Source organism: Ambystoma mexicanum, chromosome 1q (assembly GCF_040938575.1).
Source record: "Ambystoma mexicanum isolate Mex_15411 chromosome 1q, UKY_AmexF1_1, whole genome shotgun sequence".
Taxonomy (NCBI): Eukaryota; Metazoa; Chordata; class Amphibia; order Caudata; family Ambystomatidae; genus Ambystoma; species Ambystoma mexicanum.
The window spans coordinates 76,453,526-76,480,306 of NC_090922.1; the positions used below are offsets into that span (position 1 = coordinate 76,453,526).

The 26,781-nt window shown below is 42.5% G+C and overlaps 1 protein-coding gene across 1 annotated transcript in view; it reads right to left on the reverse strand.

Moving 5' to 3' along the window:
• Positions 1–26,781, reverse strand: part of TCF25 (transcription factor 25) — a 1,148,081-nt gene that overhangs the window by 545,594 nt on the left and 575,706 nt on the right. Inside the window, exon 11 of the mRNA XM_069635563.1 lies at positions 5,887–5,992. Within this exon, the coding sequence (XP_069491664.1) occupies positions 5,887–5,992 (106 nt within the window). The remainder of the gene's footprint in view (positions 1–5,886; positions 5,993–26,781) is intronic.

The following is a 26,781-nucleotide window of genomic DNA, read 5'->3' on the forward strand; positions in this document are numbered from 1 at the left end:
TGATGTGTGGAGAGAAGGAGAGATTGGAGTCGAAGATGACCCCAAGGTTTTTTGCCTCACAAGCGGGTGAGGGCAGAGGGCTCATGGGTCAGGAAGGATCTCAGTCTTACTGGCATTAAGGCAGAGATACTTAGAAGTGCATCATGCTTGAATAGCATATAGAAAGTCAGGGATGAGCAAGGAAGAGGTGGCTGAGGATAGCCTGAAAGAGAGCCACGTGTCATCCGCATAACACTGAAAGCTAGAGGAGAAGATAGAGATCAGGAGGGCCAAAGGGTCCAGGTAGACATGTGGAGAGAGAGGTGGTGGAGAGTTAAGACTAAAGGTGAACCTGGGAGGGTCGGTCCAAGTGTAAAGAGGACAGCCATGCCAGAGCCTGATTTGGGATGCCCAGGGTATCACGGAGACGAGTTATCAGGATGTTGTCGCCACCATGTCAAAAGCTGAGGATAGGTTAAGGAGAATGAGGACAGAGGGAGAGCCAGAGTCAAGGTTAGAGAGCAGATCTTTACAGGTGTTCAGGAGAGCAGTTTCAGTCTCTGAAGCCAGACCGATGGTCATGGAGACAACCAAAAGCTTCAGTGTGGAGGGTTAGCTGGGAGATAGCCAACTCCTCCAGGAGATTGCCCAGGAAAGGAGTGATAGAGACCGGGTGATAGTTTGTCGAAATGGAGGGGTCGTTAGAAAGCTTTTTTAGAAGGGGTTGCACAAGGGAGTGCTTGAGAGGAGAAAGGAAAACTCCAGCGGCGAAAGAGTGATTACAGAAATCAGCCAAGGCTTGAGTGAGAGAACCAATTTTGTCCATAACGGTTCTGGAGGGCCAGGGCGTCACCCGTTTAGATGAGACTTACATATACCGGACTTGTCTGGAAACATTATCAGGTGTGACAGAAGAGAGGGAGGAGAGAAGGAGAGGCAGCCAAGGAGGGCTTGAGAGAGGCAGAGGGGGCGAGAAGGCAGAAGAGGGTGAGTGCAGACAACATATCCTAGGTTTTAGGGGTGAAATGAGAGGCCAGGGCCATGGAGAGGGCCTGAGTAGGCGTATAAGAGGAAGATACTGCAATAGGATTGGCCAGCTCCTTGTAGATTTTGAAGAGTTCGGCTGTGTTGTTAGAAACCGCAGAGATGCAGGCTTGAATATGGACCCTCTTTTTAGAGAAGATGGAGTCTGTATTGCCTTTGGAGTAGGCAGCAGGCCAGTTTGTCGGACTGGTGCACCCGAAGGTCCCCATTTCCGTTCAGCTGCTCTGCACTTGCATTTCAGAGCGGCCAGATCGGAGCTGTACCAAGAGTTGAACTTTTTGGCAGGCTTCATGCAGTTCCACATGACAGGGGCAAGGATGTCCAGAATGTTAGAGAAAGAAAGGTGAAGGTTGGAAAGGGCTGTATCAGGATTCGAGTCAGCCGCAGGAATAGGTGGTGGAGAGAAAGTGGAGGCAAAGGCAGACACTGACACTCGCTTCTTAGGTCAAATGACCGCAAAGGGCAGTTTTGGGTGGGCCTTTGTCATGGGGACAGGAAGCTTCAAGTCAGAACAAAGAAGAGAGTGGGCTGTCCAGGAGAGAGGATTAGTGAGAGGATTAGAGAGGGGGATGTCTGAAGAGGGAGCATCCAAAGTGTGCCCGGCAGAGTGAGTCTTACCAGAGGATAGAATGTTAAGGGACAGAGTCTCAAAGGTTGTGGAAAAGCCCAGAGGAGTCTGGAGAGTCCAGGTGGATGTTGAGATCCCCAAAGAGAACCTGGGAGCTAGAGGAAAGGAGAGAAGTGAGGTCAGCCCATTCAGAGAGGAAGAAGGTAACCTGGCCAGGTGCCCTGTAGAAGGTGGCCAAGGTCAGAGAGAAGCCAGGAGAGATAGAGAGCCTGCAGACCAGACATTCAAAGGAGGATTAGGTTCGAATGGGGATGATGGAGGCAGGAATCCACTCAGGTAAGATCAGGGCTACTCCGCCTCTGGGCCAGTTGGACCTGGGCTCAGAGAGGATTGTGTAGCCCTCAGGGAGGAGTGTGAATACTCATGAAAGAGCTGGCCTTAGACCAGGTCTCGGTAAGAGCGAGAACATCTAGGTCCAGGAGTTCAAGGAGGTGGCAGATGTCAGAGGAATGTTTGACAGCAGAGCAAGAGTTGAGAGTAGCTATGTGGATCAGATTGCCACTTTTGAAAGACTTCCGTGGAGGAGTACAGGGAAGAGAGCTACCCATCGGAAGTGGCAGAGGAGCCTGAGAGGTAAAGGGAGGAGGAGGTAGAGGAGCCATAGTGTTAGTGGATGTCTACAACCCGGTCAACCAAAGCCTGTAATTTCGTATTGGCATGCCTGTAGGGCTGGCTTTGCTGTAATTCAAGGTCTGGGGATGTATCTTGGCCACTAGCGTCTAGCAAACCCTGAGCTAGTGCTAACAAATAGACCTGATCGTCAAAATAATATCGATGCTCCCGTAATAACGGGGTCGACATCCCCTTGGTCATCGGCGCCAAAGCTTGATTGCATGAAGTCGAAGAACCCCGACGTTCACAGCGGTATGAAGGGACCATCGCTAACAGTCGACACCAAGGAATTTACTGCCGATGGAACAGCTTTCAAAGCCAATGGGACTTGACGCCAATGGTTCTTTTGGCTCTGAGGGAAGCTTGGACGCTTGGACGACCGAAGGACACCGCGGGCAAAATTCTTAATTGGGTGGTATGATACCATTACGCTTATAAGTTACCCAAATAAGTACTAGTTGCCATACTTGAAAATTCAAAAAAAGACCAGTTGTACAGGAGAAATAAGAAAAGGATTTTGAGTTTCAGCTTTTAGAACTTGTGATTCAGTCTCAGTGTAATAATCTATGGCTCAAGTACATCGGGCCGTAGGGAGACTATGGTTATTTTAGTTACTTACAGTCCAACAATTAGATTACAAAACAACGTTTAGTTAGAGGACTTGTTTTTCTAATATGTATGAGTGAATGTTGCGAATGGCACGTAAGTGTTTGGATTGCCAAAAAGTTGAGCAAAGAAAGTTCTGTGTAGAATAACACTCCTCCCATTGAAAGGTTAGAGATACAACCCAAAATATGGCACCCGTAACAGAAACAGAAGTAAGACTACTTCTGTTTCCATGGCAATGTACAGCAAACAAATACAATTGGCTTCAGCCCGCGGTTGAACGTGGGCACGGACGCACGGACGTTGGGAATACAGGACTTTTCAGGTAAATCCTTAAACAAATTGAGGCAATAACTAATAGACTTTAGGATGAGCATATTTAATTGAGATGTGGCAAGTAAAGAAACGAAAGTTTAGATGTGGTGATTCAGGGCACTAATCTGCGTACAACCATTTAGAAATCCATGATAAAAAAGAAAAAGCGCGTGCGCATTTCAAAAGCGATCGGTTTATGTGTAAACAGATAAGCACTGGTCGAATTTTATGAGTGGGATAGGCAAACAACATGTGACATGCACACTTTTTGTAACAAGAGACAACTTAAAATATGTGCCTATCTAAGGCAAGGTACTTAACATTTCAGCAAGCAGGACACATAAATATTACGCGCTAGGGTACAATAATTGCAAAATGCTGTACTGAGCATACAAAAAGCAAAAATTAACAAAGATTCTTTTACTCACCAGGAGGGATTTACCCATGACATACCTTATACTCAAGCATTTTAAAAAGTGATACAAAATATAGGTAAAATGTGGTTTTCCACCTAGCAATAGGTGTACTTACACACTTTCTATTATGCAAGCATCCATTACCAATGCTCATAAGATTTCATTTCTCCCTCTTTTTTGTGTGCATTCTCTCTAAATTCATTCCCTAACCATCCCTCCCTTTCCCCACACTTTGTGTCTGTGGTTTAATGAACAATGCAATATATGAAACCATATGACCATTATGAACTACAAATACGAATTGATAGTGCAAATGCAAATTTGATCATACTAAATACATGTGCAACGGCAAATCTACAATAATGAAATATACTGTTTGTGATTTATGTTTTTTTGGTTTTTGGATTACTTCCAATGTTTTGTGTTTTGCTGGTTACATTCACCATTGTGTTGCATTCATTCTTTTGAAAACTAATTAGAATTGATTCATTCACTTTTTTGAAACTAGCCCTGATTTGAGAAAGGCGTTGTGTTCGTCGAAACGCGTGTTATCACAAAGGGCCACTTTTGCAATATAAAATACCACTCAATAAAAATTGGAGTTGGATCTCAGCTAAACAGTTGTGTGAAATTTCTACTTTTTGTGGCGCATGACTAAATATGAAGCAACAATGTACCACATTATGTTAAACGGAGTGGAGGGACTTATTTCTCGGTTTTGATTTTCATATGCATACAGCACCTTTTTTGTACTACAAGAGACCCTAAGGCGCAGAGGCCCATACGTTGATATCCCTCAAAAAGTCCCTTGCACCCTTTTATTTGTCTTAATGTGGGGTCCTGGAGACAAACTCTTTAAGATGACCTGGAGGAGAAGCGTGGAAGATTTTCCTCCAAAGTGACAACCGATTCTTCAATGCCCGGTGACCGAGAGCGCTGCAAGCCACGCACGTGTCCCAGTGGTGGTCTGTCACCAGGCACTCAAGACAGAGTACATGGGGTTCCGAGGTCAGGAAAAAGCGTTTGCAGGATTCACATCTCGTGAATCCTCCGGCAGCCGGCATGCACCGGGGCGGGGGAGGCACCAAAGGGAGGCAAAGATTGGAAAACAAAACAAAGGGGAGCAAGCAGAAAGTTAAAAAGTCTCTGCCCCTAGCTGCCAGGTCCGAGAGTACGTGCAGAAAAGGGGACTAAGTTGAGCCGCTGGAGGGTGGGGCCTTGAGGGGCGTTTCCGATGACCAACGCAGTGCTGCCGCAATGCTGGACTGAATTTAAAGGGGAAGCTCAATTTTTTTTGCCAAAGGTTTCGGTACCGTCCCAATGTTGGGAGACGCCCACTAGGAAGGAGGAAAAGGAACGGGATGTATGAGTATTGTAGCTACCTCACCAAAATCTATTGGCTACCCATGTACAGCAGATTGAATTTAAAATGCTTTGAATTGTCTTCTGCTGCCTCTCAGTTACAGCCCCCTTCTTGCTTTGTAAAGGAATGCCCTCCTCCCCCATTTGCACCTCATCACAAACTCCCATTGGCCCCTAAATTCCTGTTTCCGTGTGATGGCTATTTTATGGTTCAGACTCCTTCCCTTTTTGAAATTCAGCACCTCTTGGCTTCCACCATTATTCTTCTTTTGCTACTTTTCACTATGAACTTAAGACTTTGTTGTTCACTCAGCCCGGCTGTTAGTATGTCTCTCGCCTAGGTAGTGCCAGAAAGCCACCTTTTGTTTACCATGCACTTTACAAAAAGAACTAAATGGACACAAGCATAAAAGAAGCAGCCAAGAGATGCGAACACAAATGGAGCATACAGGTGGACCAGCAACATGTAGAAGAGATACTCTGTATACTCCCCAGACAACACGTCATAGTCTTATCACAATGCGGCACAGGCTTCCCAAGAGTTGGCAATACAGGAGTCAGATGTAAGAGTAACAAGTAGTAAAAGAAAAGAGAGCAGAGAAACAAATGGTGGCTATGCAAGCAGTTTAAAAGCATCACAAACTAGCATTCAATCAGTATGCACAGAGAGATGAGGCATGCAGTAGTTTAAGAAAATATTTGCACTGTATCATTATACCCACAATGAAAGATTTTTCAAACATTCTTCAGGGAACAATATGATAGAACAAATGTTATACAACCAACGCTGCAAACAATAACGAGCAAATCTTCACGCTTCGCATTAGAGCAACCCACGCCAAAAGCAGACGGATCAAAAGGGTGGAAAAAGCCCACTTCAACAAGAGTTCCTGCCTCACTGACATCAGCATGCTATAAACTCACCTCCCAATCTTGAAACATCCGTGTAAGAAACGTATACTCCCTGGCTCGAAGAGACAGGAAATCTATAATCAGCAGCAAGCACAACGGGTCATTTTCTGGATCTAGGCTTTGAAGAAAACAAAATAATAGGAGTTGATTAACACAGAATAAGACACACAAAAACAGAAAAAATATCTGTTCTAAATTAATACAAAACAGCGCGTATAGTAACAAAACGGAAAAAAAATGTTGCACATGGCTCAAGTGATGCAAGTAATTTTAACAACGTTGAATACATTTAAGAACTGATTCAATTAGATGAATGGAAATTGAGGTATTTTTACTTTGCCTGTTGTTTCTAACATTAATGTTTTTTAGCATGTTGGAAACGAGTAGCATTTTACTAAAAAGGGTACTTATTGGGAAGGGAGAGGTTGTGTTCAAAGGGCTAAATTCCTGTCTAGATTCCTGCCTGTGGAGCCAGGAATGTCTTCCAAGATCAATCTAATTGAACAAATCACTCTGCCCCAGTGCCTCAGTCCCACTATCTGCCAAATACAGGGAGTGCAAAAAAAGCCCAACACCAGTACTGATCACTAAAAAATCAGAACATTTATTATTACTGCACTCAACATAATACTTGGCTTAAAGAACTGCTACCTTGGATGCACCCTTTGTGCTAAATATTTTAACAATAGCTTTAACCTCCGCTGCCCGTTTACCATGCTCTTACTAAAATGATGAACCACTGTACCATGCAAACTGCACCTACATGTTTTAACATAAAAATTTGCGCTAGCTGAAACCGAAGGTGAGTGCATATTTTAATTACAGCATATGTGATTTTTCAATGCTTTTTAAACCACTACCCATTCCGCTTTCTGAAATAGAGAAAGTCGATTGTATCGAGCCTAAACTAGCACACTTTCTTTGTGGATCGTAGGAAGCCATGTAGACTCTGATGAACCAGTCTTTTTTGGATATACATGTTGTAGGGAAGAGGAGAGATGCTCATAACAGAAGTATATCTTTTACTTATCACTATCTCAGGTCATAAATTACCTCCTTGGAGACAGAAATCAAAAGGGGGTAGATTCCTGGTGCCAATCTTGCATCACATGAAGCTCCAACAAGGCCCATCTTGGGCACAGACAAGGGTTCTACCTCGGCAGAGGAAGCCAATGGTGTAGCACTGATCAAATCTGGTCCTTCTGTCAGAAGTATTACTGGGAAGTGAGATTGCAGCCCCTTATTGGAAGTCTAAGACTTAAAGGAACAAGACAATTTCAACATCTTTTTTGATCAGCATGATGTGATCTAATTGAATACACATTACTGAGTCAGGTTTGTTCCAAAACCAGTTGTCCTGTAAACCAAGTGACATGGGCTTGTGCTTCAGCCAACGGGGCATGTTTGGCAAAATATTAGAGTATGATATAGCTTGATATTCCTGGTAAAGGCATAGTGAGAAGTTAAACTGTGTAGTGTGATGTAGTCCCCTTCTGGGACCTGACAGTGAGGTGTCAAATAGGGGATGGGGTGGGCCCAAGCTACTGAATGCTGGACCCACAGGTGGTACACCAGGATCCCAAGACTATCACATCTTGGTCCCTGCGCAAAGGCATGGGGCAGTCACAGGGACTCGGCTACCCTTCCTATTCCTACAGAAGACCACAGTCATATGGGGTATAGTGCAAAGAGCTTGTATAAACCTCCACTTCTCCTGTCAAGATAGAGATTCCAAGGAGATAGTCACTGAAGCATCCAACCTCAAGAAGATATCAGCTAGGGTATTCACCAACAAAGGGGGTAGTTAAAGAAGCCTTCACTCCCGTACCCCAGCTTGTGCTCCCCTGGGCAGCATCATGACGAGGTAGTAACAGCGACCCTCAAACCCCCTAACAATTCCAACCTTTACCGGTAACCCCCACAGGGAAACAAGCATGTCCCTACTCCCAGAGAGATGCCTTCCCATGAAGTAAGAAGCTCCAGAAGGCCAAAGGCTGAGAAATACCTTGGGATGCTTTTATGTTTAGATCCATTAAGTTGCAGGGAGAATACAATTTGTATATTCATACATGCGTTCTGTATGAGTCAACTCCTGCTTGTTGGTGTTGTGTCCCTGACAAGTAATAAAAAACACTTTTTTCTTCGGCATGGATGTGGCAGGAACCATTTTGCATTAAGACCCACGCACATGGCCCATGGAGGCCTCACTGTTACAAAGTGGCACTCCAACAAACAGAAGTTGACTCGTACAGAACGCATGTATGAATGAACAAATTGTATTCTCCTGGGAACGAGAAAGCTCTAAACATGAAGATTGGCCCACAATCTAGAAGAGCAGAGACACATGGGCTTAAGTGTAAGGCAGGCATGGCATCAAAGCAAGACAGACACAAGTGATCACAGTTCAAGTGTGTTTATTAAACTGTAAAAATGGGCGAGATAAACGCCTAATCTAAACTTAAATCTAAGATAGGAGCAAGCTACGACCATCAAATAATAATACAGTCCTAGTGGAGCCTAGTCAAATAAAAAGGGCCTATACTAAGAAAAACCTATTGCCATTCCTTACCTCTAAATACAAAATAGTGTGAGATAAGGGAATAGTTTACCTGTAACTCCATTTCTCCAGCATTGGTATCTTTCATGGATTCACATGCTTAGAATATTCCCCGTCGACAGACTGGGAACCCTCGGTACACTTATAAAGCCGTTTACCATAGGAAAACCTCCAACACTTTTGTGTCCTATCTTCTTCGGGGGGTCGATGCAGTCTACTCTATGTCCCTCGAGGGCCTCCGTCTCGAGGGTGATGTCATTCAAGAGATATAGCACACGCAGCACCCGTTGAATTCAGTTCTGTTCTTTCTTTCAGCAGAAACTACCCGCATAGCCACGGGTTTGACCATATTAAGCTTTGAAGGAGCAAAAGCTGTAATAGCATGGGAAATTCTACTGTGGGGTAGTCTGGGAGGGCGATGACGAATATGTGGGAGGAACATCCAGTCGAAATAACGTTACCAGGGATAAGTAACTTGTTCTTTGAATGGACTGTGTCCTCCCACATATTCCTAATCTTTGACAGACTCTCAAAGGAGTGTTTGTTTTGGAGGAGGGAGTAAGAATGTGCTCACTGGTTTCCACGAACCAAATGGAGGACAGCTTTTCCAAAGCTTCCAACCTGACCGAGGGAAGAATCAAGGCAGTAATGCTTTGTGAACGTGTGTATAGTAGACCACGTAGCCGCCTCACAAATGTTTTTGATCGGGACACCCCTTTGCAGAGCTATAGAGGTATCCATCCCCTGGTGGAATGGGCCCTTAAGCCTTCTAAAGGATCTTTACCCGCCAACCTATAGCATTCTGAAATTGCTAGAATGATTCATCTGGATAAGGTCTGCTTTGTCACGGCCTGACCCAGTTTGTGACCTGTATAGCCTATAAAAAGCATATCATCTATACGAAGTTTGGCTAATCTAGATATGTAGAAGCTTAGAACTCTACGTGGAGCCAATCTGTGTAACCACTCCTCCTCTTTGCCAGGATGAGGTGGAGGATAGAAGTGTGCAATACAATTTTCGGTCCTTCATGAAAATCTGAAATGATGTTAGGTAAAAATGAAAGCTTAACTCTCAGGACAACCTTGGCCTTGTGGAAGATAGTAAAAGGGTGGTTTAGATGATAGTGCCTGCAATTCACTCACTCTACAGGCTGACGTTAGTGCTACCAATAAAATGGTTTTAAAGGTTAGCAACCTTAATGGCCATGAATGCAGAGGTTCAAATGGTGCACACATAAGAAATGTTAATACCAGATTAAGGTCCCAAACTGGAACCTGGAAAGGAGATGGGGGGGCGGGGGGGAACACGTTGGTGAGTCCCTTCAGAAATTGTGTTACCAGTAGGATCTTAAAATATGAGGATTCCTCAGACGAGCGCTTAAAGATGGATAGCACCACTAAATAGCCCTTAATTGTTCCAACATGGAGCCCCAGATTGGCTAGGTATAATAGAAAATATAACAGGTCTGGTGTTTTGCATAGTGAAGGGTCTACATTCTTGTCTTTGCACCAGCTGCAGAATGTGTTCCAAAAGAAATGGTACAAGTACTGTGTTGCTGGCCTTCTGGTTGAAAACAAAATCTCCATTACATCATCCGGGAGATCCAAATCCTTGTATCTCAGCCTCTCAGAAACCATGCAAGAAGGCTGAGAGTCTTGACCTCTGGATGGAGAACCGGACCCTCCTCTCGTGAGAGAAGGTCCTCTCTTTGTGGAAGACGAATTGGAGGGTAGATGGGCATGTCCAGAAGGTCCGGGTACCACGTCCTCCTGGCCCAATCCGGGGCAATCAGGATCATGTGTTTCATGAACTTTGTCAACCTCCTAATCACGTGAGGAATGACATGGACGGAAGGAAACAAGTATAGGAGTGGAAACTCCAAGTCCACCATGAACGTGTCTCCTATAGCTTATTTTGGGGGAAATTCCATGGAGCAGAACAGTCACACTTCCGGTGGACACTGGCCGCAAACAGATCCTCTTGAGCGGTTACCCAAAGGGTGAAGATCTCTTGAGGGACTTCCTGAGCTAGTTCCTACTCGTGGGAGAATGCTCTGCATGCTCAGAGCGCCCGCCGCCGTGTTCTCCTCCTGGGCTAGTTGTACTGCCGATAGGGAGGTTCCTTCTTGAATTGGCCAGTACCAGTGCTGCATTGCCTCTCTGCACAGTGGTAGTGACCCTACACCACCTCTCTTGTTGAGGTAGTACATGGCCACTGTGTGGTCTGTCATTATCAGGACATTCTTTCCCCGTACAGACAGTGCGCAGAAAAGCCTTCAGGGCAAGTCTGATTGCTCTGAGCCCCAAAAGATTGATGTGTAGTTTAGACTCCGATGGAGACCAGTGACCGTGATTGTCAGTTCGTTGGTGTGGGCTCCTGTGGGTGATTCTGTGAGACCCTGCTTGGAACCTAAAGTAGGTCTGACATGGTGCCCGAGAACTGAGACCATTGGGTCCCGAGAGCCCACTGAAGGGATCTCATTCTCAGGTGAGCCTCTGGCACCCGAAAAATGCAGGATGCCATGAGGCCGAGCAACCTCAAAAAGTCAAAGGCTGGCAGACGCTGGGCACTCTGAAATTTTGTGACCATCTGCAGAATGTCTTGAGCCCTCACCTCGAGTGGCAAGCTCTTTCCCAAGGAAGTATCCAGTTCAGCCCCGATGAAATGGAGTTTTTGAGATGGTGTCATGTGGGAATTCTTGCAATTGAGGGAGAAGCCCAGTCTGTGAAGAGTGACAGGTGAAGTTAGGACGATCCAGTGCTTGTTTGGGAGAACGCGCCCTGATCAGCCAATCATCCAGGTAGGGGTAGACGTGAATCCCCCTCTCCTGATACTTGCTGCCACCACTGCCATCACCTGGTGAAAACCCTTGGGAGGAGGTCAGCCCGAAAGGCAGAACTTGAAACTGATAATGAGAACCGCCCACGGCGAACCTCGAGTACTTTCCTGTGCTTGAGATGGATTGGCACAAGAAAATAAGCAACCTGAAGGTCCAATGACACCATTGAATCCTGGAGTTGGAGGGCCTGAAGGATCTGCGAACGTGTGACCATCTTGAACTTGTCCTTCCTGAAGAACTTGTTCCAAGTATCTCAAGTCCAAGATGGGTCTCAGGCCTTCTTGGGTATTAGAAAATATGGAGAGTACCATCCTTTGTTCCTCTACGCTAGCGCCTTTGTCTAGCAGGGTCAACATTTCCTGCACAAGGAGCAGATCTGCAACCCTGAAAGAATGGCTCCCCGGTGGATGGTTCTGAGGTCTTTGAATGAAAGGAAGGCAGTAACCTCGGGCTATGGTTTCCAATGCCTAAGCATCCAAAGTAATGCCTCGCCATTCTTTCAGATGCTGAGACAGCCTGCCTCCCACTAGTGTTTCGTGACTCAATACCTCAGAGAGGTTTTGAGGCGGCTGAAGCAGTGGCTGTTGGCAAGGACGCCCCGACTTAAGCAGGCTTTGCACCTCTCCCTCGTCCACAACAAGGGAATCTTCTTTGGCCTCTTTGACAAGCCATTCCTCTCGCTCTTCCAACTGAGGAGTAGTAGCAAAAAGATCTACCCCTCCAAGGCTGTCCACTGGGGTGAAAGGGCTGAGGCTGCCTAAAAGCGGCCCCTAAGGATATGGCTGCCGCCTTAGAGGTCTGCAACTTCAAGGCTTTCGTCAGCCTTGCTGCCAAAAAGGTGAGACCCGTCAAAAGGCATGTTAAGGAGTCTAGATTGCACATCCGGCGCAAATCCAGACTTCCTCAACCAAGCAAATCTGCGAATTACGGTGCTTGTTGCCATGGCTCTGCTCATGTTTTCAGTAGAATCCAGACCTGACTGAGGAGACTTGCACATGGCTTCTTTGCTGTCTCTAACAATAGCCAAGAATCCGTCTCTTTCCTCCCCCTCGGGAATATGCTCAGCCGCCTTGGAAATAAAGTCTCATAGAGTGACTGAGAACTTTGCTAAGGCACATGTGGAGTTGGCCGATTTAAGAGCTATGCTCCCTGCTGAAAATATTTTCCTTGCACATGCATCTACTCTCTTATCATCCCTATATGGAGGGATGGTTGGGTAAACTGCCTGTTCTGAAGTTGCAGTAGCTGCCTGTTTTGAAGTTGCTGTATCTGTCTGTGCCACCAGACTTTCTGGGGTGTGCTGTTTTGTCAAGTAGTTGGGGTCACTACTAGATGGGCAGAATTTTCTAGTGAGGTTTTTGTTTACTGCCCAACTTGACTCTGGCGTTTCCCAATTTGCTGTCACCCTTTTGTGAAGAACAATGTGGAATAGTAAAATGGGATCCATTTGTGGGCCCTTATCAAAGATGTCTGCTAGATCATCCTGCTCGAAGGGAAGGGTAGGTCTACTCCATCCCAAGTAATCTATAACCTTGCACTTTAACTGTCTATATGATGCATCTGCAGGCTCACCAGCTTCAGGTTCACCAAATTCAAGCTCTGGGGAAGTGTCCACTCCACTGGCTGGCTGCAAGTTGTCATAAAGATTGTTTAACCTCGACTCCTCTGAAATAAAACTCTCAGGCACATTTGGTGTACCATATTGTAGGCCAAATGGCACATCGTTATGCGATGGCTCATTTTCCCCATAAATTGAGGTTAGTGATTTGAAAGAATCCTTCCTTGGTAAAGTAGTATAAGTCTTATCTGGGATGGGCATCGAAGGCTTCAGAAATGTTGAACTCGACGCTCGTGGAGTCGTCGATATTTTTACTCAAGTCATTTTCGGCTTAGACGTCTTATATACCCCTTTATCTACGTGGTAGAAGGCACAATGATTGTTCTCCTCTTTATAGGGCCTCATTACAACCCTGTCATTAAGGGGTTAAAGGCGCCGTAAAAGGCTGCGGCGCCGTTAAACCCTTAACGCCGGATTCACACTTTAACGCCTGCTTTTTGCAGGTGTTAAAGTCCAACCCGCTAAGGGACCTTGGTGCTAATTACGGCACCGTAATTTACGGTGCCGTAATTAGCGCCTTCCCCATTCCCATTGAACCCTATGGGCCAAAAATGGGAATGGGGAAGGGGCCATGGTGAATGGGGATTTACCGCCCCGCCAACCTTGGAATGGGGCGGTAAATCCGCCATCCGCCATGGTGGAATCCGGCATGGACCATGGTGCTAATAGCACCATGGTCCAAACCCAGGGTTGTAATGAGGCCCATAGTCTTCTTTTTCTGTTTACTTCTGGTTTCCATGACTACGAAGGCCTTTTCCACTACCTTTTTTCTTGAGTATTTAATTTACTTTACTTTCCTGTTTCTATGGTTACCTCTACTCCAACAATCCCATTCGCGTCTTCTGCAACGGCACTCTTCGTGAACCACGGTGGTAGACCTACAGGTTAAACTTAGTGTTCTCTTATGTGTTAAGACATTGGATTTTTCATTAATGATCGTGTTACATGTATGAATGTGTCATTTCAGCTTTACTGGCGACTTACCTTGAGTCCGCGATGGAGTTTTACTGATACTTCGGTCTGGCCAATTTTCCATTACTCGATGGATAGGTTCTTATTATTATTTTTCGGCTATTTCACCCATAAATACGTTGGGTTCATTTGTTAAGGCTTTGTTATTTCCTTCTTTTCTCCAGTAGAACTCATGAGATGCCACTCACAATCTCTCTGTGACCGAGGAGGTTGCCTACTTGCTTTATTTGTGACCGAGTGGCTGCTCACGAATTTGTGAGGTATTCTTTCTGTTCCCTTTATATCTTACTACCTGGCTCGTCTGGCATGGTGATTTTATTTAGACACACCATATTTCACCTTTTTCTTGGGATTTGTATATTCAGGCTATAGACACTCTTTCTTCAGATATACATGACACGTCACATGCAGTCTATTCTGTTAAGCGTCCTTGATTCTCTGCATGTTTAATTCTTTTGGTTTATTGGCTACGTTTACTAATACACTTATTCTTGATACCATATCACCATCAAAATATTTGAATATTTAATTTGAACCCTTAGCAATTCATAGCATAAGGTTAGAAAGTATATTGATCAATTACCATCTTATGTTCCCTCATGAAGAATTGTACATTAAGACATGTTTATATATGATTTAATCCTCGAATGCACTTAGTGTTATTAGATCTCATTATATTGTAGGTAGTTAATTTGCACCTGATGAAGGCAGTGTTTTCCTGAAAGGCGTTGTGCAGCTTTAATTTCTATATAAAGGAAGACTTGAAAATTCAACCTTCTCACTACCATCATTGCTCATATTTTTTCCAAGAATCTCATCACACTCTTTGTGTTTTAATGTATGCATATACATGTATGATATCACTTCCGGAGGATCCTTTTATCAAAAAGGTGTGCATGAGACAGGAGTGCCCCATATTTCGGACACCAGCTGTTCTTTTTTTATGAGCATACCTGTATCTCAAAAACGGAAGATGTTACTGATGTGAAAATTGGTATTTAGACTTCTTCAAAAATAGAGAAACACGTGTTTTACCATTTTCTGAAAATACAGTTAAGGAAGGTGGAATAGAGGGATGAATTGTTTTTGAAGGGATACCCACATCTCACAAACTGAAGATGTTAGAAAAGTAAAGATTCACATTTTAAATCTTCAATATAAAGTGCATTTCCTAAATGCTTCTTAAAATTGGTAACAGAGAATATCCTGTATTTGAGAGCAAAATTGTCAACCCTCCCAACCTAGGCACAGTCGTCAATTCCCTAGCAGACCTCACATTCAAAATGTACCCGGACATAACAAAGCTAATGGAGAAATCTACAGAAGGGTTATGTGAGCATACCACTTTAATGGCAAAGAGTTGCATGGCTGCCGTAATCAATAAGATACTTATTAATTATTTCGTAGCAGTCTAAATGGTGTACAAATCTGTAAACTCAGTGGTTCAAAGTGATGAAGCAGTCCACAACCCTGTTGAGTTCTTGAACACTTTAAATCCTCCCGGTCTTCCCGAACACAAACTTCTTCTCAAAGTAGGAGCATGTGTGATGTTATTGCAGAACCTCACCCCACCTAAATTCTGTGACGGCACCAGATTGCGAGTGAAAGTTCTCCACAGAAATGTGATTGAGTCTACAGTGGTAACCAGGGAGAGTGTGTTCATACCACGAATACCTCTTATTACCATCAGAATATCCATTTGAATTCAAAAGACTTCAGTTCCCCTTAAAGGTTTGTGTCACCATGACCATCAACAAATCACAGGGGCAGACTTTAAAGGTAGCGGTATTGACATAAGGGAAGACTGCTTCTCACATAGGCAGTTTTACGTGGCCTATTCCATAGCTCAGCTAACTTTCTGATAATCCTGGCACCTGATGGGAGAACCACTATTGTACCAAATCCCCAAATCCACACAAACAAAGCCATGGGCAACAGCTAGTCTTCAATATATGGCGCATGCTGATGATCTAATCATATGTGATCTCACTTCTATTGGATTTTAAAAGGGACTTGATGCCATCAATTGTTTTTTAAAGGATTTGGACGCATCAATTAATGTTCAGAAAACTAAGGTAATGATATTGAAGCCCAATAAACAAGCTATTAATAAAGGCTACAATTTAAGGTATTTAGCATAAAATTCAAAAACTAGAAACAGCCAAACAGTATAAATATTTGGGGGGTGATATTTCAAGGAATTAGAGCCCAAGCAGAAGTAATTTAGAGAAATGTTACCACCCTTGAGAGTCGCCTGTTCTAGCACTTAGACTGAGGTTCTCCTCCTTGGCTCCCCTTAGCACCTCTGTCCCGGGCTCCCTTCCATCACTTGTCCACTCACCAGCTCCTCCTTCCATCCCCATCCCCTGAACTTCTCTTCAATGCACTTGCACGGCCGAATGCCACAAGACGTAGTAGGACAATGACTGTAGTTTACTGTTTGTTGCCGCTTTGAAATACAATCCTGTTGTATAAAGGGCAATACAAATGCTCAATAAAATCAAAATAAAGATTGGTATCCTCGCAAATACGCTTATTAGATGGCCGTTTTGAAAGATTTTAATTTAAATCTTTGTTGCAAACGTATCAACAAAAGATCTTTCTGAGACTCACATGGTTAAAAGGAAGAGGATTCAACCTAGGAATCCTCACGTCTCCTGCACACTTTCAAATGTTTGGACAAGACCAATACTATTATTTAAATAAAGCTGTATGACAAATGTAAGCAAACACAGAAATGTGTGACAAAAAAATATTTATATCAGATCAATGCTGTTTCAAAAATTATTTTTTCTCAAAACAAAGTTATTTACAGAACAAAGAAACAAGACAGTATCTATAGATGACACCAAAATTGAATAAAAAAGTGAAGTCCAAATCAACTAGCGACGCGTTTCGAGGATGATCTCCTCTTCTTCATAAAGACAAAGTTGGACTCTTAATATAAAGAGAAAACATTGGTTCAGAAACTTTTATGTAGACACAAATTACAATTTTTATATACCATACTCTCCATTTTCAACTTAAATATCAGTCTCCCATGTTGCGCCCAAGGCGGTCCTCAGCCCCATCAATATAGGCGAAAAGATTCAACATGTTCTCATATGTGTTGTCATTGAAAATACACTCTTTGATAAACCCAAGAAACTATGTTTAAAGATATGCAGGGCCACGTAGTGGTCCCCATCCTGTAATGTTAGATCATCAGTATAAGTATTCAGTAAACATAGCCAATATCTATAATTGGCAAGTAAAAGGCACAAGTAGGCTACAGACGTTGGAAGTGAAAGATTCCTACTAATTCACAAAATCTCTAACTTTGGTATGTAAGCAAGAGGTAATACAGATATAAATAATTACCCTTAAGTGCACAAATCCAAATAATGTAGAACCGGAAAGTAGAAAAGGAATAGTAAGCGCATCGCTGAATTCCTGGGGGAGCATTCCTCAATGCAGAGCGTATGCGATTAAAGTTTCTATGGAGTCAAAGAAAGCAGAAAAAATGTTGGCACTTAGCTGTGTGTATCCAGACAATTAAAGTTAGTAAAAATAAGTTTAGTAAAAATAAATTCAAAGTAACTTACCTAACGTAAGTATGAATAATAGTAGGAAGTAGGGTGAAAAGGAACCCAAGCAATCAGTGAAAACCTCTTGTCTCAGATTTAAACATCTGATATGCGGCGGCACTAGAAATTTCAGCATGCGAATGAAAACTAATTGAAAAACAAAACCAGATCCAACTGTAAGCAGCAGTCAAAAAATAATGATAAGGGCATTACGGAGTGAAAGAGGGTGAAATAGGTGAGGAAATATACCTTAATGAGGTTATGCTCATGACGGGATTGAAGACACCAGTTCAAGTCGGAGTCAATAATGCTTGCACGATCGAACATGAAAATGCCAGGAAGACGGTCTCTATAATAAATCAACTGTGAAGTAAGAGGTAAAGAGAGCACAGTTTAGAGACGAGAACTTTCTAGCAAGTCCCTAAAGAGGGGTAATATAGACTCTCACGCGCCTACCTGAAGCGCTGGGGGACAACTCTACACAGGGTCTGTTTCCGCGAGAAAAGCTTCTTACACTGGAGCCATGGAAACGTCATGCGCCCAGTGGAATCTTAATAAAGGAAAAGTCCTAGGAATGAAGTGGAAGAAGGACTAAAGAGTGAGTACCCAAGCAGTCGGCCATTTTAGAGTGATAAACCAAATATAGATATACTATAAAGTGGGAGCCAGAAGAGGCGTAAGCTAAAAAAGAAACAATGAAATGAAGGGAGAATAGGGGTGTAATGCGAACGCCGACCTGGGGCAATCTAAATGGAGACGTGAGAGGCATACCATATAAATGTCTGAAGAAAACTACGTAACAAACGTGTGAAATGATGTTCACATCAATCCGCTCACGCTTAGAGGAAGGAAAGATAAAAGTCAATGGCTATAGAAAAATAAAATCACAGGGGGCTTGGCATAGTCATCAATGATGACTAAATAGGCTCAAGCCTGTTGAGTCAACAAGTAGATAGGGACAGAAAAATGTCAATGTTGTCAAGCCTTCAGGGTGGAGAGTGCCAAGGCTAATGGTCAAGCAAAAAATGGCAGCATATGGTCTCACAGTCTAAAATGAGTATACTGTGATAATTCTTGTGATTCAGTGTAAGGTATGAATAACCATAGACCCTACATACCTAATTAATAACATAGTGCAACAGTTCCTATTGGATATGTACATTTGATAAAATATGTAATGAATAAACATCAGGGGGAGTACAATCATTTCATCCAATTGACAAGACCGCATATCAATGTGCAATTTTCAGAATTGTTTTCATTCTAAAGGTAAAAATTGGGCTCTCCCTATCGTTACAACCAGAAGCAAACATTGTGGTACAACCATCAGATTTGTGTTGTTCTTTAAAAAAACATTCCATATTAAGTACATCAAGATCATAAAAAGCAGTTCAAGGTGAAATACTCATTTAGGCGCCAAGGCTGCAGGGAACCCATTTTGTCAATCCAGTATGCCTCTCTTTGTAATAGGAGTGATTGGTAATCACGTCCTCTTGTGGGTTGTTTGACAACTTCAAGTACCTGGAATTTTAATTGTGCAATTGAATGTTTATGCAAGTTAAAGTGGCGAGCCACTGGTGAGTGTTGGTCGTTACATCTTATGTTTGACTTGTGTTCAGTCACTCTTGACTTGATGGGCCTTTTCGTCTGCCCTACATATACTTTTCCACATGGACACTTCAACAGGTAGATGACGCTCGATGATAGACAAGTAGAGTAATCTCCAAGTTTAATCTTTTGACCATTTCTCGGGTGAGTGACCACATTACCTTTAATTACATTATTACAATGTGTACACCCTAAGCAGGGGAAGGTACCCCATTTTTTGGTAGTTAGAAAAAGTTGTTTCTCCTTTGGTATTTTTTCGGCCTTCACCAACTTGTCTCTTATGTTTTTACCCCTTTTGAAGCACGTCATTGGTGGGGTAGGAAACAATTTCAGAAGAGTTTGATTGTTATGAAGAATATTCCAGTGTTTTTTTATACTTCTTGAAATCTGGAAACTCTGTCTTGAAAATTTCGATATAAATAGCAATGGGGTATCTTTCACATTTGATTTGGGTCTTAATAAATCAGTGCGTGAAATCTCAGAGGCTCCGTTTTTCGCTACTTCTAGGGTTTCTGGAGAGTAGCCCCTATTCTGAAATTTGTCGACAAGGTTTGTACATTCCTTGTCTCGATCTTCTGGGTCAGAAATGATCCTTTTTAGTCGTAAAATTTGACTGTACGGTAAACTTCAAAGCATTGTTCTTGGGTGGAAACTTGAATAATGAAGCAGGTTGTTGGCATCGGTTGGTTTGTGATACACAGAAGTGGCAATTTTATTGTTAATAATACTCAAATTAACATCCAGAGAGTATAGGTAAGGGTTACCAATTTCAATGGTAAACCTAATTCTGGGGTGTACAAGGTTAAGATATTCAAAAAACTGATTTAAGTCTTCTCGTGTGCCACACCAGATACAGAAAATGTAATCAATTAACCTTTTCCATGTGAGTATGTACGATGCCCATATGGGGTGTTCCAGTACATGCTGAATTTCGAATTGAAACATAAAGGTATTGGCATAAACGGGTGCCATCGATGATCCCCATCGAAGTACCAGAAGTTTGTTGGAAATATTTGCCCTGATGTCTGAAGTAGCTGTTGTATAAAATCAAGTTTAATAGTTTCAAAATAAACTGTGGGTTACCTTTAACCCCTGATCTATTGAGGAGCAACCATTCAACAGAATCGATACCCTCGCTATGAGGAATTGAGGTATATAAACTGCAAACGTCAAGACTAAACAGTATGCAGTCTTCACTGATAGTGAAAAATCTTTTAGACCGTTCAAGCTTTTACTCATACATGGTGCTCAGACTTTGGAGTATATTGGTGACTGGGACAAAATTGGAGGAAGACCTTGGCTTTGTCACAGCGAGTCCCAGCCAGCATTATTCAACATGAATTGGGTTTGATTTCAATAAAAACACATGTTATTTGGCAAAAACTAGAGCTTTATACCAAAACCTGCACAATTCACTTTTTTAGCACAATTCAAATCCAATTGGGGTTAAATTCTTGTAAAGTGCTAATGATAGGGAAAACTACTAAAACAGTGAAAAACAAAACAAATGTGGGGAACTAGTGAGCTTCCTTACTAAGGCTAAAAGAAAATTGTTTGAAATGGATTAGATTGTAAGTTGCAAGAAGATACGTTACTATCAATTATACAAAGAATGTATTTATGATATTAGAGCTTTTAACATTTTGCCCATGCATTTAACCAAACACCCGTCTCGTGAGTTTAGAATGATTCGATCAAATTTATTTTGATCTAAGGAAGTGGTTGGTGTAAGAGCCAGGTTTCCTAGATTTAAATGAATATGTAGATTTTGCCAGGGAAATGTGGAGACTTTGGAACATTTAATAATGGAATGTTCACATTTAATACCGTTGAGAATTTTTATTTTTTACTAAAGTGGTTTATGGTTAATTAAACCTTTTAACTCTACAATTCAAAATACAATAACATAACCTAATACATAATATCTCTGAACACAATATTCACTATACAAACCTCCAAAAAGATTTAAATTACAAAAGATAAAAAGCATTTCATTCATCTAAACAATTAAGAGAAGAAACCAGTTTAAAGTCATTACACCTTTCAACAAACCTAGTCATTTAACTTTCCCAGTTTATTTTTTAAATCTTGAACCAAATATCGTACAAAGTCAAATGTAACATTGTGCTATTGCCAGAATATAAAAGGCCCCATATTTGGTCAGATTTAACATTTTCAAGTTGATTTCTCAAATTAAAATAGCCTTAACAAAAAAATGCCTGTAGTCCTATGCAAGTAGTAAGTATGTGCCTCTTAGTCTCTACTTTCTTTTTACAAATGCGGCTAAGTCTTGCCTGGTAAAGGATCGCCCCCCATGTCCCTATGTTTGCCAATGGGGGAAGAAATTCTAATTCAAGTTGGATAATAAATCTTCTCACATTGGTATTATATATATTTTTAGCATAAGAACATGGTTTTTCCACCGCAGAGCTCTGCATCATAGAGATGTTTTTTTTTGTTATTGAAAAAATAGTGACATTATTATTTCGGTACCATATCTTGGCTAATTTCTTTATGTTATTTTCTACTAGTGACATATTCAAAGCTCTATAGCGGTCAAACCCAATTTCATCAAAAAATAATTATCTTTTTCCATTCTTCCAGAGCTTTAGGTCTCGGAAGTTGTGATAAGATTTCAATAAAATTAGCCAACATATCTGTTATCAGATTGCAGGAGTAAAAGGTTCATAAAACATATTCCAGTCAAAAGGGTAACCAATGATGTGAGACCTAATTCACATTTCATCACCTCGATAGGAGCAGAGTACTCCAGTCCAAGCGTTCAACACCACAATTTGCTTTCCAGTTTTCTCAACCAATTTGGTTTCTGATTGGTAAACATTTCTAATTTATACAACCTACTAGGAACAAGACTGTATTGCCCAATTTGAGAAAAACTTAAATTGCAAGGCCACCTTTGGATCTGATGAAGTTCCTAATCGCATGAAATTTATTTTCAGTGAAACACATTTTTCTAGAGCACTAGTTCTTAATGAATCAGATACTAAAACCCCTAGATAAGTCAAAGCACTAAAACTCTAAATGGTCTGAATTTCCATCTTCGATATATATTTTAAACGCTTCCTCTTTTATAACTGATTTTCCAAAATTTGTTTTTTTATCATATATAATCAGGTAATTTTCTTGGAGTATTTACTCAAGGCCTGTAGTCATGATTCCTGCCCCTCATGTCCTCAGCTCTCCAAGATGTCAGGCTGGAGCCAGGCCACGATCACCTACAGGGACCTCAAGGGCCTCTCCATCCCTCCAAAGACCCACTTGGAGTCAGACTTGGCGCTTGTGGCACCAGACTCACTCACTCCCATAGGATAACATTGGGGATTGGACTTGTACTGCATTGATGGGGACAAGATGGATGCCCCCACATATTTTGGTTCCCAGAACTGCATGTGCAGTCTAGTCTTTTTGGGTGTGGTTCAGCCCAGAGGCACCTGGGATACCCAGAGACTATTTAAGCCACGCCCAGGCTGAGAAATATGCTTTGTGTTTTCTGCACCTGCAGCGTGACACTCACCGTGTTCGGATCGGTCTCCAGTAGGACTGCATCTTTCTTCTGCGCTCAGCTCCTGCAAGAACAAGAACACCGTTAGGAACAGCCTTACCTTGCGGTGCTTCTGTCCATCATTCATCGCTCCTTCTGTTCTGCGGGCATCTTCGGCGGTGTCATTCCCATCCCACCGCTTCCTAAGCAGAAGGGAAAAGAACAGAATAAAGGCATTAGTAAGCATTCTGCAAATCTTCGCTTATTTTTAAATACTGTACGAGCTTCAAACGCTTACCTGAATCCCAGCTGCTCTGGGGGAACTCTGTCTCCGGAACTTCTCATCCATCTGCAAGAGGGAAAAGACACTCCAGGTTAGCGTGGAAACATCTAGAAGCGCCGTATACCGCGCTTACTCACCGCATTTGTTCTTCATAACCGGCATCCACGCTGAAAACGTCGCGGCACCTAAAAGACACAGAAAAAGAACTCAGTTCAATACAAATAGGAAAGGGGTGCATCGCGCTCTCACTCACCTTCAGCGCTACTCATCTCAGCAGCACGCCGCCATCCCCGGACGCCGGCCATCATCTAAGGAAGGAAAGGAACGAAGTTAGAGAACTGTTCAAAAGACTCTACTTACCTGTAGGACTCTTGCCAGTGAAGTAACCAGGCAGCAACAAGCCCGCATCAATCAACGTGCCCCTGCGCTGAAAGCAGGACGGAGAGCACACTATCCAAGAAAACAAGGTGAGCTGTGGATTAAAGGGAAGGGTTGGACCCGGGGAAGAAGGGGTTCAAGCACACAGAGACAATAGGGAGTTAAACTCTACCAATCCTGTGTTTCAGGCCCAGTTTCCAGTCGAATAACCTCCAGGGAAGGGTTCGAGGTCATAAGAGGTCAGAACAGGCTGAGTGACGTCCCCGTGGATACCAGGTGAGCGTTACACCTGTAAACTATGTTGAAGACCAATTTCAGTTCTGTATAGTAGGAGGGTGTCATCCGCGTAGGCCAACCAAGCAATAGCTTGGTGGCCTATGCGAGGTGGAAAATTGTAGCAGCCCTCCAATGCTGTTCCAACGTCAGCAACATACAAAACGGAAGTCCTTCTTGAGATAATCTTAACTGAACTACAGGATCTGAATTTAATGCTTTAACAAAATGGAGAATCATTGGGTTAAGGTTCAATTTTTCTAGTTTTCCCCAAAGCAACTTCCAGTCTACTGTGTCAAAAGCCGTTTCGTAATCCACAAATAGAATAAACAAAGCAGCATCTTTGTTAGATGAACTAGTCTGAATTCAATCGAAAAGAGACCAGAGGTTAGAAAGGGTACTCAATCCTTTCCCAAATCCGGATTGTTGATTCCCCAATAATTTGTTTTTGGTTGTTCAAGCATTTATTTCAGATAACAGTTGTTGAGCAAATATATCATCCAGCATGGCCATTAGATGGAAATTCTGGGGATTCTCTCTAGAATAATCTTTAAATATGTGAATTAATATGGATGCTTTCCAACGATTTGATCCCTGGGCAGTCTCTCTAAAGGTCTGAAGAGTTTATTCAGCCTAGGAGCCAATTCTCAATATCTTTTTTGATTATCAAATTAGAAATTCCATCAGATCCCGGGGCAGGAGATGCTTTTATTTTGTCTATCATCCAAGTTAATTCTTCAGAGGAAGCAGATGATATATTTTTCTCAAAGGGATACATTGGAACGCCCCTCGGCACTGGGATGATCTTGAATTTTATTATACATTTTGCATATGTGTTCCAACCGTACTGATTCAGCGATGGTATTTACTTCTTTTGCCCTAAATTCACCTGTGATTGCATTTCATAAAAAATTCCAAAAACACGGGCATCTGAATTTCGAAGTGTATTGTATAATAGGAACCATTGTCTTGTATTATCATATCCCTTGTAGCATTTTACATGATTGTTTTGGGAGATCAACTTTCAACTTTTTTTTCTTCATATTTGCAATGTTTATGTCAACTTATAGATTACTCTTGCTTTCAAGACATATTTTTTTTGAAGTATTTCCATCTGTAATTTAACTGCTGCAAGGGAAGTTTCATAAGTACCTATATCAAGGGACCTAGTACCATGCTTCTTCAATAACTCTTTTTTATAAAGAGAATTAATTTTTTCTATATTCTTCTCCGACCAGAACATTTTATTACAAGCGTTATTAGTCTTGATGTTACCAGCCAGTTAACATTTTTGCCCTTGATTATTTTTTATTGTGAATTGCAATACTTTATGGTCACTCACAAGTGAAGGAACAATTCAGAACTTACCAATGAGTTCAAACACCACGTCAGGAAATAATACATAATCCAACAATGAAGAAGCAACAGCATTTGATCAAGTAAAGGGAGCAGAACAAAGGATTCAATTTTCCAACAAAGTTTTAATAGGAAAAACGTATTTATAAACATCGTCCAAGGTTCATTTAGAATGACATCGTCACCCAAGTAATCAATGGCTCTAGCGCCAAGCCCATTGGTTACCATGGTGAGGTCACTCTGTTCCAACTTTGCCAGATTATCTAATCTTTTATAATTAAGATCACCCATTATTATGTATAACGCTTTGGGGTTATCCTTGGTCCACTCCCGAAAGATTCTTTTCAGCTCTTTAATACCCTGTACAGTAAATGTATCACCAGGGGCATTGTAAGTATTAACCAATTCAATTTTATGTTATTGTGCATTTGTAACGCGCTTTATATAGAAAAATTGTGTTTCAAAGCGCCGCAATCTGCTCTTGCACACCTATCACTGTAAAAGCAATCCAGACAGGCAAAAGGTAGGAATACATTTTTTTAAACATTTTACTCAGTTGTTGTTAACTTATTGGTAACACCCACTATCAGGCCAACAAAAGGTCTACCACCTCTCAGGTTGCGCATAGCAGCTCTCTTCTTTATTATTTGAAACCTGTTTAGTGAAGAACAAGTTACTTTCTTACCTGGTAACGTTCTTTCGATGGGATGTTCCTCCGACGTATTCCACATCTATTACAGGTGATCACCACAGCTGTGCTGATTCAGAACATTTTTCGGCGCCTGCGTTGATGACGTCGATATGCTGTCCTCAAGGGCCTCCGTCGAGCCGACGTCACCAGATGTTATAAGTAGTACACACGACGCCCGTAGCCTCAGTTGTAGTTTTTTCCCAGAACGTGTGGAACCAATCTTCTGCCAGTATGACTACAGAAAGCCTTTCGGAAACGTAAGCTGCAATCGCATAAGAAATTCTGTTGAGGGGCAGGCTGGGAGGGTGCAATGTGGAATACGTCGGAGACACATCCCATCGAAAGAACATTACCAGGTAAGACAGTAACTTGTTCTTCGAGGCGATTGTGTGCTTCAGACGTATTCCACATCTATGACAGACTCCCAAAGCAGTACCAACGTATGGAGGTGGGAAAAGAATTTAGAATTTTACAATGCCCAATTAAATTACAGAATAGAGGACCACCTTGCCAAAGGCCAAATCTTGGCCATGGATAGCATCCAGGGAGTAGTGTTTTACAAAAGTATGGACAGAGGCCGATGCGGCTGCTTCACAGATGTTACGAAAGGGAACACCCCTCTGCAGAGCAGTGGAGGCAGCCACACCCCTAGTAGAATGGGCCCGTAAACCTACCAGAGGGTCCTTACCCGCCAGACGGTAGCATTCAGAGATTGTCAAGTAAATCCATCTGGACATGGTCTGCTTAGTAACAGCTTGACCCAAACGCCTTTCAGCGTATCCTACAAAGAGCTAATCGTCCACTCTGACCCAGGACATGCGTGAGATGTAGAAACTTAAAGCTCTCCTAGGATCCAACCTATGGAGCCTCTCCTCTTCCTTACCAGGATGCGGAGGAGGATAGAATGCCGGAAGAATGACCTTCTGGCTCAAATGAAAGTCCGACACAACCTTCGGAAGAAAAGAAGGACGAACCCCAAGGACAACCCTGTCCTTATGGAACACCTTGAAAGGTGGCTTGGCGGATAGTGCCTGCAACTCACTCACTCTGCGAGCGGAAGTAACCGCAACCAAAAATACAGTTTTAAAGGTCAACAGTCTCAAAGGACAAGAATATAAGGGCTCAAATAGAGCTCCCATTAGGAATTTCAGAACTAAGTTCAAATCCAAACCGGGCACCTGGAAAGGTGATGGTGGAAACACATTAGTGAGCCCTTTCAGAAACTGAGAAATCAAAGGAATCTTAAAATAAGAACACTCCTCAG